We start from the raw sequence: 12,194 nt of genomic DNA on the forward strand, positions 1-12,194 counted from the left end.
GTCAAAGTCGTCGTGTACTCGCTCGTGTTCCGATAATTAAAATGGCCTGATAGGTACAAATGTGGGCTTACCTACGAGCTCAAATTAAAATTATTTCAATTTCAATTCAGGATAAAGTACTGCTAAATGAATTATCATAGGTTATCGAATTATCGAATAAACTGTAAGTGAAACCAGCCAATGGAAAATACATTTCGAGTTACTCGAATGCACATCAACGCAGGCATACAGACAACAGTTGAGTAACAAGCGCCGTCAAGACATACTCTCAGACGTCGATATCGATAAAAAGTTGTGCCCGACAGACTGACTGACTGCACCATCAACGCAAGTATTGAAATTTTGGGAGTGCATTCCTATCATGGCGTAGGGGCTCACAAAGGCTGAATCTTTGGGAATTGCACCCCTAAGGAAGTAAAGTTGGCTGAATTGCGCTTTTGCAAACTTTCTATAATTTCTGATTATATATATACCTGGCAGAACCGTTAGGGCACCAAACTGGTTTTTGCTAGTATGTGTAACTTAACCCGTGCAAACGTCTAAAAAGTAACATCAGGTTTTCGGCCTAACCAACACCAAATGATGGAATCTGCGGGATTCGGAGGTGAATTGCATATTTTTAGGGATTTCAGAATATATATGCCCGGCCCCTTCATGCATCCAATTGTTCTTTATTTTGTTTTTTACTGAATGTTACCCATACAAATGCACAAAAACAAATTTAAGATTTTTTCTCCTAAGAAGTCCTATCAATGACCATTAACCTTGATTTATTATGTCTAACCCGTTCTTTGAATATATCTGTTTAATTATGTTCTATTGATGTTTTCTTGTTCTTTACCAAATATCGCTTCACTGATCTGTAACGCTCTACCTGCCTGTGTGCGCGTTTCTTTTGTACTCAGCACAGGAGGTCCCCTCGACAGTGTAAACTCTGGGACCTCCTTCTGTATTAATAATTGTCATTGTTCTTCTCCTGTATGCAAATATTTTTCAATAAAACCTGAAACCTGAAAACCTATTTAACGGATGGACAAGACCTAATAGGTTACATCAACGCCCCGCCCTACGTGCTAGACCTGAACACTTGAGATTTCAGGAGAATATACCCTGCTGTCTCTATCTCTTTCTCTGGTTATATCTCTGGTTTTGCTTATATAAGGCGAATCTGTATTCGGGGTAAATTCATGTTTTTGCGTATTCTTCATAACGTGTTCAGCCCGTTGATAAAAATCAATGGTTTTTGCTCACAAATGTTACGCATTCTCGAAAAACAAATTTCAGGAGTTTGTACTCACAAACACGTAAAATGGCGAGCGGGATTTTTGACATAGCTCTTCTAACGATGTGGAAATGTAATATAACGCCCAGCCCAACTTAGGGTCGATGTACTCCAGAAGTTTCAAGTCTCTACCATGGCGCAGCTCCGTCAATATTTTTATTACACCACTGAGGAAGAGAAAATAGCCAGAACGTTTCCTTCGTAAATTCTTGATTATCTCGCTGGTCTGGCCACATATCAAGCTTGTTTGTCGTGATTGTTAATTTCACTTCCAAACAACACCCATTAGAGGGGCCATGGCCCATGAAGACAAAGTGCAAGTATGGTTCATTCGAACGATTGCCTCGCTAGAATAATACTGACACCACTTTTAACCCAGTCTTCCCTTAAAGGGACCCTGCAACACTTGCCATCAACTACTAGTAATGTATTTTGGGATAAAGTCTATTGTCCCAGAAATCTCCTCCCGCAAGAATTATGAAAATCCGTTCACAATTAACGAAACTACGCGCGATGAGAAATCGCGCATAATCGTTCCCTCTCAACTCGACCGCGGGAAACGCGACGAAAGCTGCGCGCTCTCTCCTGGAGAGGGGGGCGGATCGCGGCGTTCTCTTCGGCGGCCTTTGATATATCACATGCCGGGTAGTTTTCTCCTTTTCTCCGCAACGCGGAGGGGCATATTCTATTTCCGGTCTGGTGCCACAAAAAAGCAGGCATGGGTGCCTGCTCGCAAGTGCACGCTCGGGCTGCTAGGGCGTTTTTGAAGCAATAAACGTTTGTAGTCGAGTGGTCCCGTTGAAAGGGAAGTATTGAGCTCATCACAGTGCGTCACGTCGCCCCATCAGGCGATGCAACCCAAGCTATCCAGCGGCTCGATGCTGCGCTGGCCCGACAGAGGCGAACGGAGACTCCTCCTAGTAGCCAATGATGAGTCAGGCAACATAGAGGTCTAGCGAGACAGAGGGGTGGCGAAGCCCTGCGCGGCATGACCCACTCCCTCACATGCCGGATAGTAATAATAAAGTCTTGTTCTCTCTCTCTCTCAAACTCCGCGCGCACTCAAAACACAAAAGAAACGGCAAAGCTGTGCCTACAGGTTCAGGCATAAAAGAGGTTCGTACAAAGCGATGACGACAACGGAAATGGGAGAATCTAGCCGCGAAGTTGACCAGTGACAGCCGATCGGGCAGCCATGGCCTATGTTACGTCCCTTAGGGCATGCCAGGGCTTGCATAATGAGGACAACTGAAGAGAGAGCGGTTGGTTTTTTCGCGTCTTTCACATCGATTTACGCGCTCACCGCTTCACGTGCACGTGTAATATTTGGCTCAGGTATTCCTGGCAGTGTAATCTAAACGTCGCGCAGGTTTACTTGCACTGCTCAAAGAGTGTTGCAGGGTCCCTTTAAATAATATATTTAATTAGGAAAAAAAATAGCCATGCGACCCACTAGATTATTTCCTGCACTAGAACCTATGACGTCATGTGCACAGCTGTACGATTGGCTCAGGTCGGCAAAAGCAAACGCAAGTTAGGCAGGGCTTACAAGCTTGCGTAAAGAGCTATTTGCGCTTAGATTTAATTATTGTTCTTTTTATAGCAGTAAAATCGTGGCGTAAACAATGGAAGTTACGAAAGCACACAAACATAGCAGCACCAGTGCGTTTTGAGTGCGCTATATGCCGTCCGGCGCTATGGGGTTGTTCCACGCGACACTGGCCAATTAGCATAAGCGACATTGTCTTGCGTGACCCTGTTTGTCGAGCATACTCAATGTTTCACGAAACGATTACTTTCAACCGTAACAAAAATATGCCAGGTGCAAATCCGCCCAAAATCAAATTGAGTGTGAACAGTGTGCCTGAGCAGTATTTTGGCGCCATCTAGAGCACGGACGGTAGACGAAGCAACAAAGGACGTTTTGTCATCCGCTGCCACCCCAGCCGACATACTTAAATTCATTTTAAATACCTGCCCTGGATACGTCATCGCTGATGTCACGAAACACAAGATTTAGCGGGAGAATTAAAATTTTTGCTTAAATTGCACAATTTCTCAGCGAATAAAGCACCATTTGTCTCCGGACAAGCGCTGGGGGCACCATAAAACACCCAGTCTTTCTAATAAAACGAACTTGTATTTTGTCTTCATGGTCCCTTTAAGGTGAACTTGGATTTGGGGGCAAATTACACTTTTTACGGATGTTTTATTATAGCTTAGACCCGCTGATAAATATTAACATATTCGGGCATCGCCGGGTACTACTGGTGTACTACTACGCCGGGTACCACATACGTTCCACACGGCCCATCGTCGTGGTCATCATCATGACCTCCTCCTGGCTAGAGTTATCTCTATCTACCTATCTAAATCGCTCTGTCTAGTTCACTCTGACCCGCTCCTTACAAGGGTGAAGTCAGTGAAAGGTGAAGGTGCGGAATGACGATGAGGTAGCGGCGGTCATCCCGTTCCGAAAGTTCCTCTCCTGAGGAATCCCACTGAACCGCTGGGGAAGAACAGGGACATTGAGAAGGGGCCCGCTTGTTACCAACTTCAGGGCCGCCCTGCCCAGGGTTGCGTGTGGTGTGTCTGGACGTTTATATGCATACACCTTTCACCACTTTCTGTATTCCCACCGATTCTTAACTGTCACCCCTATACAAAACGCAGGCCTCTATAACCACAGCAACAAAATTTTGCCTTTCTTTTTTCTTTGAAGAAACTGTACTTGGCGACGTTGCAAAACATCTCAGCGCTGATAAAGGACGAGTCACTGGCCGTCGGCTTCATCGAAGACCTGAATGAATCGTACAGCACCATGAACCGCATAGACTCGGAGGCGCAATGGGACTACGCTACAAACATCACCGACTACAATCAAAACAACACGGTGAGCTGAAAGAGTAAACAGACGTAAAAAGAATTACTTTCGTTACATAAAACACAATTTTTCCCTCTCTGTACCAGATATGTTAGTATTTGATCAGAAGTTATACGAGACAAGCAGCCGATATTAAAGCAGTAACATCAATACTGATACGGCGTGAGAGGCATTATCTAAGGCTTTTTACCTGTCAGGACTGGTTTTAGAAATGGTTAAGTCCTTTTAAAGCATAAATATAATCACAAGTACAGGCAAAACAGATCTGAGTAAGCATGGTTGCTGCAGCGATACAAGTCAGACAATGTGATCTTCACCCCAAATGAAGAAAAAGCAGGGAAAAGGTGTAGCCATGGCTTATTTGGCATGTGTTCTTGCACATAGATCTATACCTACACTCTAGTCATCATAACTGCACATTGTTTTACTTCTCATACCAGCCAATTACCATTATTCATGCTTCAAACACTCTGTAGTGTTGGTGCTATACTTTCCCTTGCAGTGCCACTGAACAGATAGAGTTGTGAACTGTGTCTAATCACCTAAATTAGGTTAGGTGTTCCGTGCGTGGAGCCCATGCTCTGAGTTTTTGGGGGTCGGTTTCCGCACATCTATTTAACAGCAAAGCAAATTCAGATGCACTGCCTCTCTACCACCATCCTCTTCTCACATTTTGGTGGTGTTATCTGTGGCGAAACGCTCACGTTAACCTGGAAATCGGGGACAGATAACACCAATCCACAGTGCAAATTCATGTGACGTCATTGAAATAGCTCCTGACGATGCAGTAAAGTCCGCCTGGTGCGTTCGTATTTTTCATTTCGAGCTTTATAAGTAAACTGAGGTGCTATGTTGTAAGACGAAAGATTGCACGAGTAGAGCGGGACAATGCGGTCGCGAATGAAAGCCTTTGTACCCACCTCAGTGACAGCGGCAAAGGCGTTCTTCCGCTGAGCACTAAGCCAAAAGTTTGGAATCTGGCCACAGCGGCTATTCTTCTACATTGTGGAGTCGAGATACAAAAGCACCAGTGCACACCAAATTTCTGCTTATGTTTTAGCACTTGAGGCAACCTAAATTAATTCAAATGTATGTGCGAAATCTGTGCTTGAAGAAGCGAGCGAATGTTGGCTTTAAAAAATTGCCCCCTCAAATGCACATATACTGCCATGTCCCTCGTTTGATATGTTTTTCGTTTTATCCTTGCACTTCTTTATTATTATCTCTGCATCCACTGCTGACCGCTTTTGCACCCCGTCAGCGTGTGCTAAGGCAGACTGTGCTAAGGCAGACCCGCCGCGGTGGCTCAGTGGCTAAGGCGTTGCGCTGCTGAGCACAAGGTCGCGGGTTCGATTCCCGGCCGCGGCGGCCGCTTTTCTGATGGAGGCGAAAAGCAAAAACGCCCGTGTGTACGAGATTTCGGCGCACGTTAAAGATCCCCAGGTGGTCAAAATTAATCCGGAGCCCTCCACTACGGCGCGCCTCATCGCCTGCGTTGCGTCGGCGCGTTAAACCCCACAATCAATCAAATCACTGTGCTAAGGCAATTTGCCAGTTTTGTTAATGCGGCCAACATTTTTTCCTTCCTTGTCCAATGCATCTAGAACAACGTCTCCAATGAAGTGTCGAAGCTTCAGCGGGAGTTCGGCAACACAGCAAAGCGCTTCGACTGGAAACATTTCAGCAACGAAACCCTGAAACGAATGTTCAGACACGTTGCCACACTTGGGATTGCTGCGCTTCCGGATGACAAGCTTGAGAACGTAAGTGCAAATTCGATCTCCCAGTCGTTCCTGCACGAGGCATGTCAGCTGGGTAAAAAATATATAGAACAAATAATTAACTTCCCTCGATCGATCAATCGTTTTATTGTTCAATCAGACAATTGAATAGTTGACAATCACCCAAATAACAAATTGACCAATAAATTATTCAACCAACCATTCAAGCATCAATTTACAACTAGGTGGATCAATCAAATAAGTCACAATCAATAAATGAATTCGTCGATTGTTGGATTTAAGATACTTGCAAACCTAATGCTCGTTTTTATTCAAAATCCACCTAGGCAACCAGTCTAAGCTCAAAGATGGCTGCCACCTATGGTTCGACGACAGTGACCGTTGGCGGACAGAAGAATCTTGCCTTAGACCCAGGTGAGCCATCGCATCCCCTCTGCCTACTTCGTCAATCTAAGCACGTGACATATACTGGCACACGTGTGCAGACACTTGCGCTAACAGGCGACCAAACACACCGATCATCTAACTTTTGTTAACAAATTCAGTGTATTTAACAGATCTCTTTCGGGCTCTTCCATGATCTCTTTCGGGCCCTTCCAATACCTCGTGTTCTTTCGGCTGATCATCTCCTGTTTCTGTCTGTGCATAAGAGTTTCTATCAGATCCCTTGTAACCACCCCTGGCTTTATTGCTCAACAGCCATCTTGCTTACTTATTTAAGGGAGGCCCTTGTACTTCTACATGTCTTATCAAAATGTATGTTCTCATCTTCCTTTGTCTTTCCCTATTTTTAGTCTCTCTCAATCCCTCTTACTCCAGCATTATCACCTCCCACCTTTTTCTGAAACGTTTTATGACCCCATTATTCCGCGCTGGCTACAATGAGTGTATGCATGATATGGCAGAGTGCATGCATATTAGGGCATGCTAAGCTAACTAGCCAGGCATACGTAAAAATACGGGCTTGGTAGTGGTTCCTGCTTGCATTCCACAATACTGTTTCCCTCTTTCTTAGCTAATGATGTGCCAATGGGGTTCAACTAACAAAGCCTTAAACTAACATTCGTCCCATCTTCACTTGATTGCTTAGATGCAGCAAAGCTAATGTAAATAGGTTTAATTGTAATTAAAAACTACTTTCACACACTTTCGCACTGCGGCACATTTTCCGTGCTCGGCAGGGTTGAAAAGGAGCAAACGCGGTCTCTAGATGGACTCATTGATGTTGACAGTGTGTTATTCTATTGTGAACTGTTTGTGATGGAGTTCAAAGGTAGAGGCGGTATTTCTACAGCTATACAGCTACATTACAAACTGTGCCAGAATCACATTCCAAGGCTCCCATGAGAACGCACGTACCAGATGACAAGGTTCCACTTATTTTTATAACTGCTTTGAGGGAGGAAGCCGTGATCATTTAACGTACACACTGGTATCTGAACAGTTGGAATCAGTAGGTACTCCACGTTGTGAGCCAGCACCCAAAAACTTGTGTTCAATAGAGCGCTGCAAACAATGAAAGGCGAACCACTGTTTTATCTCTGGCCACACTCAACACAATTTGCAACTTACGTTTAATTAAAAAAAGCTGTGCCTGCGAAATGTGTACACGCAAAAAAAAATTTTGGTGTGCTTGTCAAAGCAAGTTTGGGCCTGTTTTGATTTGGTCCCGAAAAAACAGGAACATTTTTTGTCAGCCTTCTAGCATGTTTCCTTTTGTTTTGTTTTTAAGATCTTACCCGGATGATGAGGGAAGTTGGCGACTACAATAAATTGCAGGAAATTTGGCTTGCCTGGCACAATGCTGTTGGTCCAGAGATAAAGAAAAATTTCATCCCACATGTCATGTTATCCAACGAGGCAGCATCTCTGGATGGTAAGTGAAGCCACACCTTGCTACATTGTTGACGCGAAGTGTGCTTTTTTAAAAAGGCCGAGCCTTCAACATCGAAGCTAAGGAGGCAAGGTGTGACAGAACGCAAAGGCTGTTGTTTGGAGAAAGTGTACTGAAGTGTTGCAGTAAAAAAGGCAGAACTCAGGTGCATCTTCACAAGCATAGGGGGTCGACGCTCACCTGCAAAGCGTCACGACCATGTTCAAACCCAAATGTATAGCTTAGCTGAAGCTGAAGTGTGAGGCGAGAACTGCGTGCCTATCTAGGTTTCCACGCGGGCCGTTTTTTTAATGCTTCAAGAATTTTTTTGCACATATTAAGCAACAACACATACCTTTGAAAGAAATTTCCTGTTAATTCTGCAACTAGTGTATGAATATTTATACATCCAGGCTATACATTTATTGACCATGAGCCCCTTACATGGGTCCCCTGAATGCAATGTACTAGTTTATACCTTTATACCTGTCACTCACCTTATTTGTGTTCGTTTGCAAGGAAACGCATTTATATATACGCATATATATATATATATATATATATATATATATATATATATAAAAATACCGGTTTGGCTCCTTTGAAAATAATCCTACGTCAGGGTAAGAACGTGCCAGTTTTAACGAAGACTAGAGATTGAGGAGAGCAGGTGGAAGAGCAGTGACTCACCTGCGACTTTCCCAAGCTTTCCCAATCTTGTCACGTAATTCTTCAGGCTTGGAGGGGGTGGAGGGTTGGGTATACGAAGCACCCACCAGCATTGCCTGTCATTAAATAACAAATCCCGATAATTATATTGCTGTTACAAGCTACAGACCAACCTTTCCCGGGTTGTATGTCTGCTCTCGCCATGCACCCGGCCCATGAGACAGTTTACAATTTCCCCGAAGAAAAACAAATAAGAAAAAACAAATACAAGGTCTTGTAAACAATTCATCGTACTAGCGAACACTAAGACAGGGCAAAGTTAAAGAGTAGAAGAGCGAGTATTTCGCCTTCACTTTAGCTTTGTCCCTCTATTAATGTTCGCTAGTATGATAAATTTTTTAGTAACCAACTCGGCCAACTTAGCGCTTTAGTCTTGTAAAGCTTTCCCAAAGCACCTTAAAGCATTTTATTTATAATTTCGAGCCGATTGGTTGTTTAGTGTGTTTTTCTTTTTTTCATTAATTTCCTACTTTCAAGCTCGCCCTTGCTTGCGTACACCTTCACACGCTTGGAAATATACTGTGAATCATTTTAATGTTGTAATTGAATGCTACGTAGTTATTGCCGTTCCACATGCATAAAGGGCATTACTTGTTGAAACAAAACCAATACCTTGAAAATAGCAGAGACCAGTTACTTATTGCTCCAGGCTGCGGTGGAGGCCGATATTGAAATGAGGCAGAGACAGTTGAAGTGGTTGATGGGCACGGCATTGCCCTTTTTAAGTAACCAATCTCTGCAGGTTTTGAGAACCTTAAGGAAGCCTGGCTAGACGACTACGAAACGGAAAACATGACGGAAATTGTCGACAAACTGTGGGAAGAGATTTCTCCTCTGTACAAGAAGCTGCATGCATACGTGCGAATGAAGCTTAGGGAGATCTACCCCGGCAAGATCCCCGGTGACGGCACCATTCCGGCCCACTTACTCGGTGAGTACTGGCTTGGGGAACCTCCCTTCTCGTGTCAAAAGTCGTGAAGTTTTACGCAGTTATTTATTATACCTTTTAAGACCACTGAAGAGCATTGAAGAAGGAGGGTTACATTTCTGTAAGAGCATTCAAAATAGTGGGGAAAAAGAAGAGCAAACAAGTAGACATTATAAAGTTTGGGTAATCATCTCACAAAAGTCAATAAAACACGTCATACACATTTCTAATAAACAGTTATTACAAACGCACAGGGTTTTTTTTCGGTGTTTAAAGCAACATAAAACACTCAGATACAAGGGGAAGACATCTATAAACAGTAACAATATTATCCCGGCAATTCATCATTACACAATTACTAAGGAAAATGTTGGTGCAGATTTTCGGGCCCGACGAATGGCGATCGATGAATGCTCTAACTTAGGCCTTCAGCTTTTATAAAGTAATTGATAATATTTGAGTATTGTGCCATAGTAACTCACTGTACTGCACCTAGCGAAATTATACAGGTATCAAGTTAACCTCAGCTATTTTGAATAGGGCGTTTGAAATGATCGTCATTGGTGACTGATGTGGTGCACTTTACGGATGGAGTTTTATAGTTGCGGAGGCTGAAAATGCTAACCTGAATGCAGCAAATTCAGGTGCTGCATTCAGACACACTTATTCTTCTGTTCAAATTTAATAACATGCTACCTCATTAGTTATGACATGGCGTGTTTTAGTTAATGTGGTTTTCGACATGTACCAGCAGAAGATGCAGTCTGTTTTAAAATTGCACTTCTACAATCTGTAATCCCTCTTTACTAGTTTGTAAGAGCTCTTTATTCAGCAAGAGTTATGTGGAACATAAACAAGAGTCTTATAACCAGGATATGTGGACAAAAATACGAACAAGGCCCATCATAACTCAGTTATAAAGAAATTCAAATACAGTAAACCCTTGTTATCATACACAGCAAGGGTTAACTGTAGTCTAATTTAAACTCACCAATTCATGTATGCAGAAATTATAAACCATCGTTTCACAGTTGTGGTAATATGTTTTGGAAAGTTCGTACGCTGTCTAGATTTTCTCAACAAAATGAAAACATGTTAAATTAAAATTGAAATAAAATTAAACTTAAAATTGTGATTCCAGCTGCTCATCCCTTCTTTTGGTTCTATAAATTAAAAAGCTGCTTCGAAGCTAGTTAATTAGTTATCGGTTATATGCTGCATTGAATTCCTAGTCAAGCACATAATTCCCGTTCTTAACAGAAAATCAGGCAAGGTTATTACTGAACGCATCCTTCCATGGCAATCCAGTTTGGATGGAAGCCAAAACAACATGGTGGCTTCCGGCAAAAGTAGCAGAGGAGTAACATTTGGCTGCAAGTCAATTGTCACGTACGAGTCGTTTTAAGCTTTTTTTTAATCTCATCATCTCACGAAAATAGAAGATGATAGTTTGGGGCACGAGTATGATCTACATCATGCGTAAGCGTGCCTGCTAATGGCTTCGTGCCATCTTTTCATTTGTTGCAGGAAACATGTGGGCCCAAGAGTGGGCCGCTCTGTATACACACCTCACGGAGGTAAAGGAACCACTCGACATCTCGAAGGCGATCCAAGAACAGGTACGCAGTCATTGCCATTGTTAATTTTCTTTTCTTTTCTTTCTCCCACAATGCAAATGCTGTGGCCAGTAACAAAAGTGCTCAAATGGCGATGTCTTTCCTGTTTTTCAGAAATGGGATGCCCAGAAAATGTTTAATGCCGCCGAGGATTTTTTTAAGAGCTTAGGACTAGATCCGATGACACAGACTTTCTGGAAAAAGTCCATTCTTACAAAGCCCACCGACCGAACCATCCAGTGCCATGCATCGGCTTGGGACTTTAATGACGGTGAAGACTTCAGGTATAACGTACCTATAAGTTAATTGATATCGGTTGCACTAACGCAAGCAACTCTGTAGAATATCTCGGGCTTGTGGCTTGCATTCAATGCTGTGTTCCCCCATGTCTTGCTGCACCCGACACAGGGTGCACTTTTTTCTGAAGAAAGCGAGTAGTTGGTTTGTGCTTAGGGAATTAAGCAGGATGCTTCCACAAAGTAGCCTTGAAACTGCCAATTTAGTGGATGTTAGGAGGACAGTAGTGTAGGGGCCTGAACACTCTATTGACTTCTTTTTATCGAGGGAACAGAAAAGAAGTAACATTTTAAATTTCAGTCTGGTATTTATTGGGCATGTACTTAGTCCCCGTGACAAAACAGGCATCCTGGACTAGGGTTCCCCTCCCACTATCGACGCCATTAAATGCTCTCTGTCTTCACCGTGAAGTTGTTGCCAGCGTCATTGGCGCTATGCTGCTGCTTTATATACCACATGGAGTTAGGCATTTATAATTGCGTTGCAATGTTCACCAACTTGTGAAAAGTTGCCCAAAGGGCCACTAGCGCGCAACTCAGATAGCAAATGAGCTTCTTCATGTAGAACCATGTAGGATGGCGACGAAGGGTAAACCCGATGTCAACACGCCCTGTAATGCAGTGCCTTTGCCCCACATGTACAAATACGACGTAGTTTAATTTTTTCATATCCTATACAGTCGTCATCATCGTCACTGAAGCAGATCGCATACAATCCCGATCCCTATAAGAGACGGTCGAAGGTCATCTCACTTCTAACATCAGTGAAAATAGCAAGGAGAGCTGTATAGTTGCCTCAAGATAGTGGCAAACGTGTAAAAAGTAGAATGTAATGACAGACCAC

At 43.2% G+C, this 12,194-nt stretch overlaps 1 protein-coding gene across 1 annotated transcript in view; it reads left to right on the forward strand.

Moving 5' to 3' along the window:
* The window catches only part of LOC144178316 (angiotensin-converting enzyme-like), a 43,647-nt gene that overhangs the window by 15,271 nt on the left and 16,182 nt on the right, over positions 1–12,194 (forward strand). Inside the window, exons 2-8 of the mRNA XM_077706068.1 lie at positions 4,005–4,175; positions 5,771–5,929; positions 6,235–6,322; positions 7,641–7,784; positions 9,253–9,441; positions 10,966–11,057; positions 11,169–11,338. Coding sequence (XP_077562194.1) covers positions 4,005–4,175; positions 5,771–5,929; positions 6,235–6,322; positions 7,641–7,784; positions 9,253–9,441; positions 10,966–11,057; positions 11,169–11,338 — 1,013 coding nt within the window. The remainder of the gene's footprint in view (positions 1–4,004; positions 4,176–5,770; positions 5,930–6,234; positions 6,323–7,640; positions 7,785–9,252; positions 9,442–10,965; positions 11,058–11,168; positions 11,339–12,194) is intronic.

This window comes from Haemaphysalis longicornis, unplaced genomic scaffold (genome assembly GCF_048455015.1).
Source record: "Haemaphysalis longicornis isolate Haplotype H1 unplaced genomic scaffold, Haemaphysalis longicornis Haplotype H1 scaffold_4, whole genome shotgun sequence".
Classification (NCBI taxonomy): Eukaryota; Metazoa; Arthropoda; class Arachnida; order Ixodida; family Ixodidae; genus Haemaphysalis; species Haemaphysalis longicornis.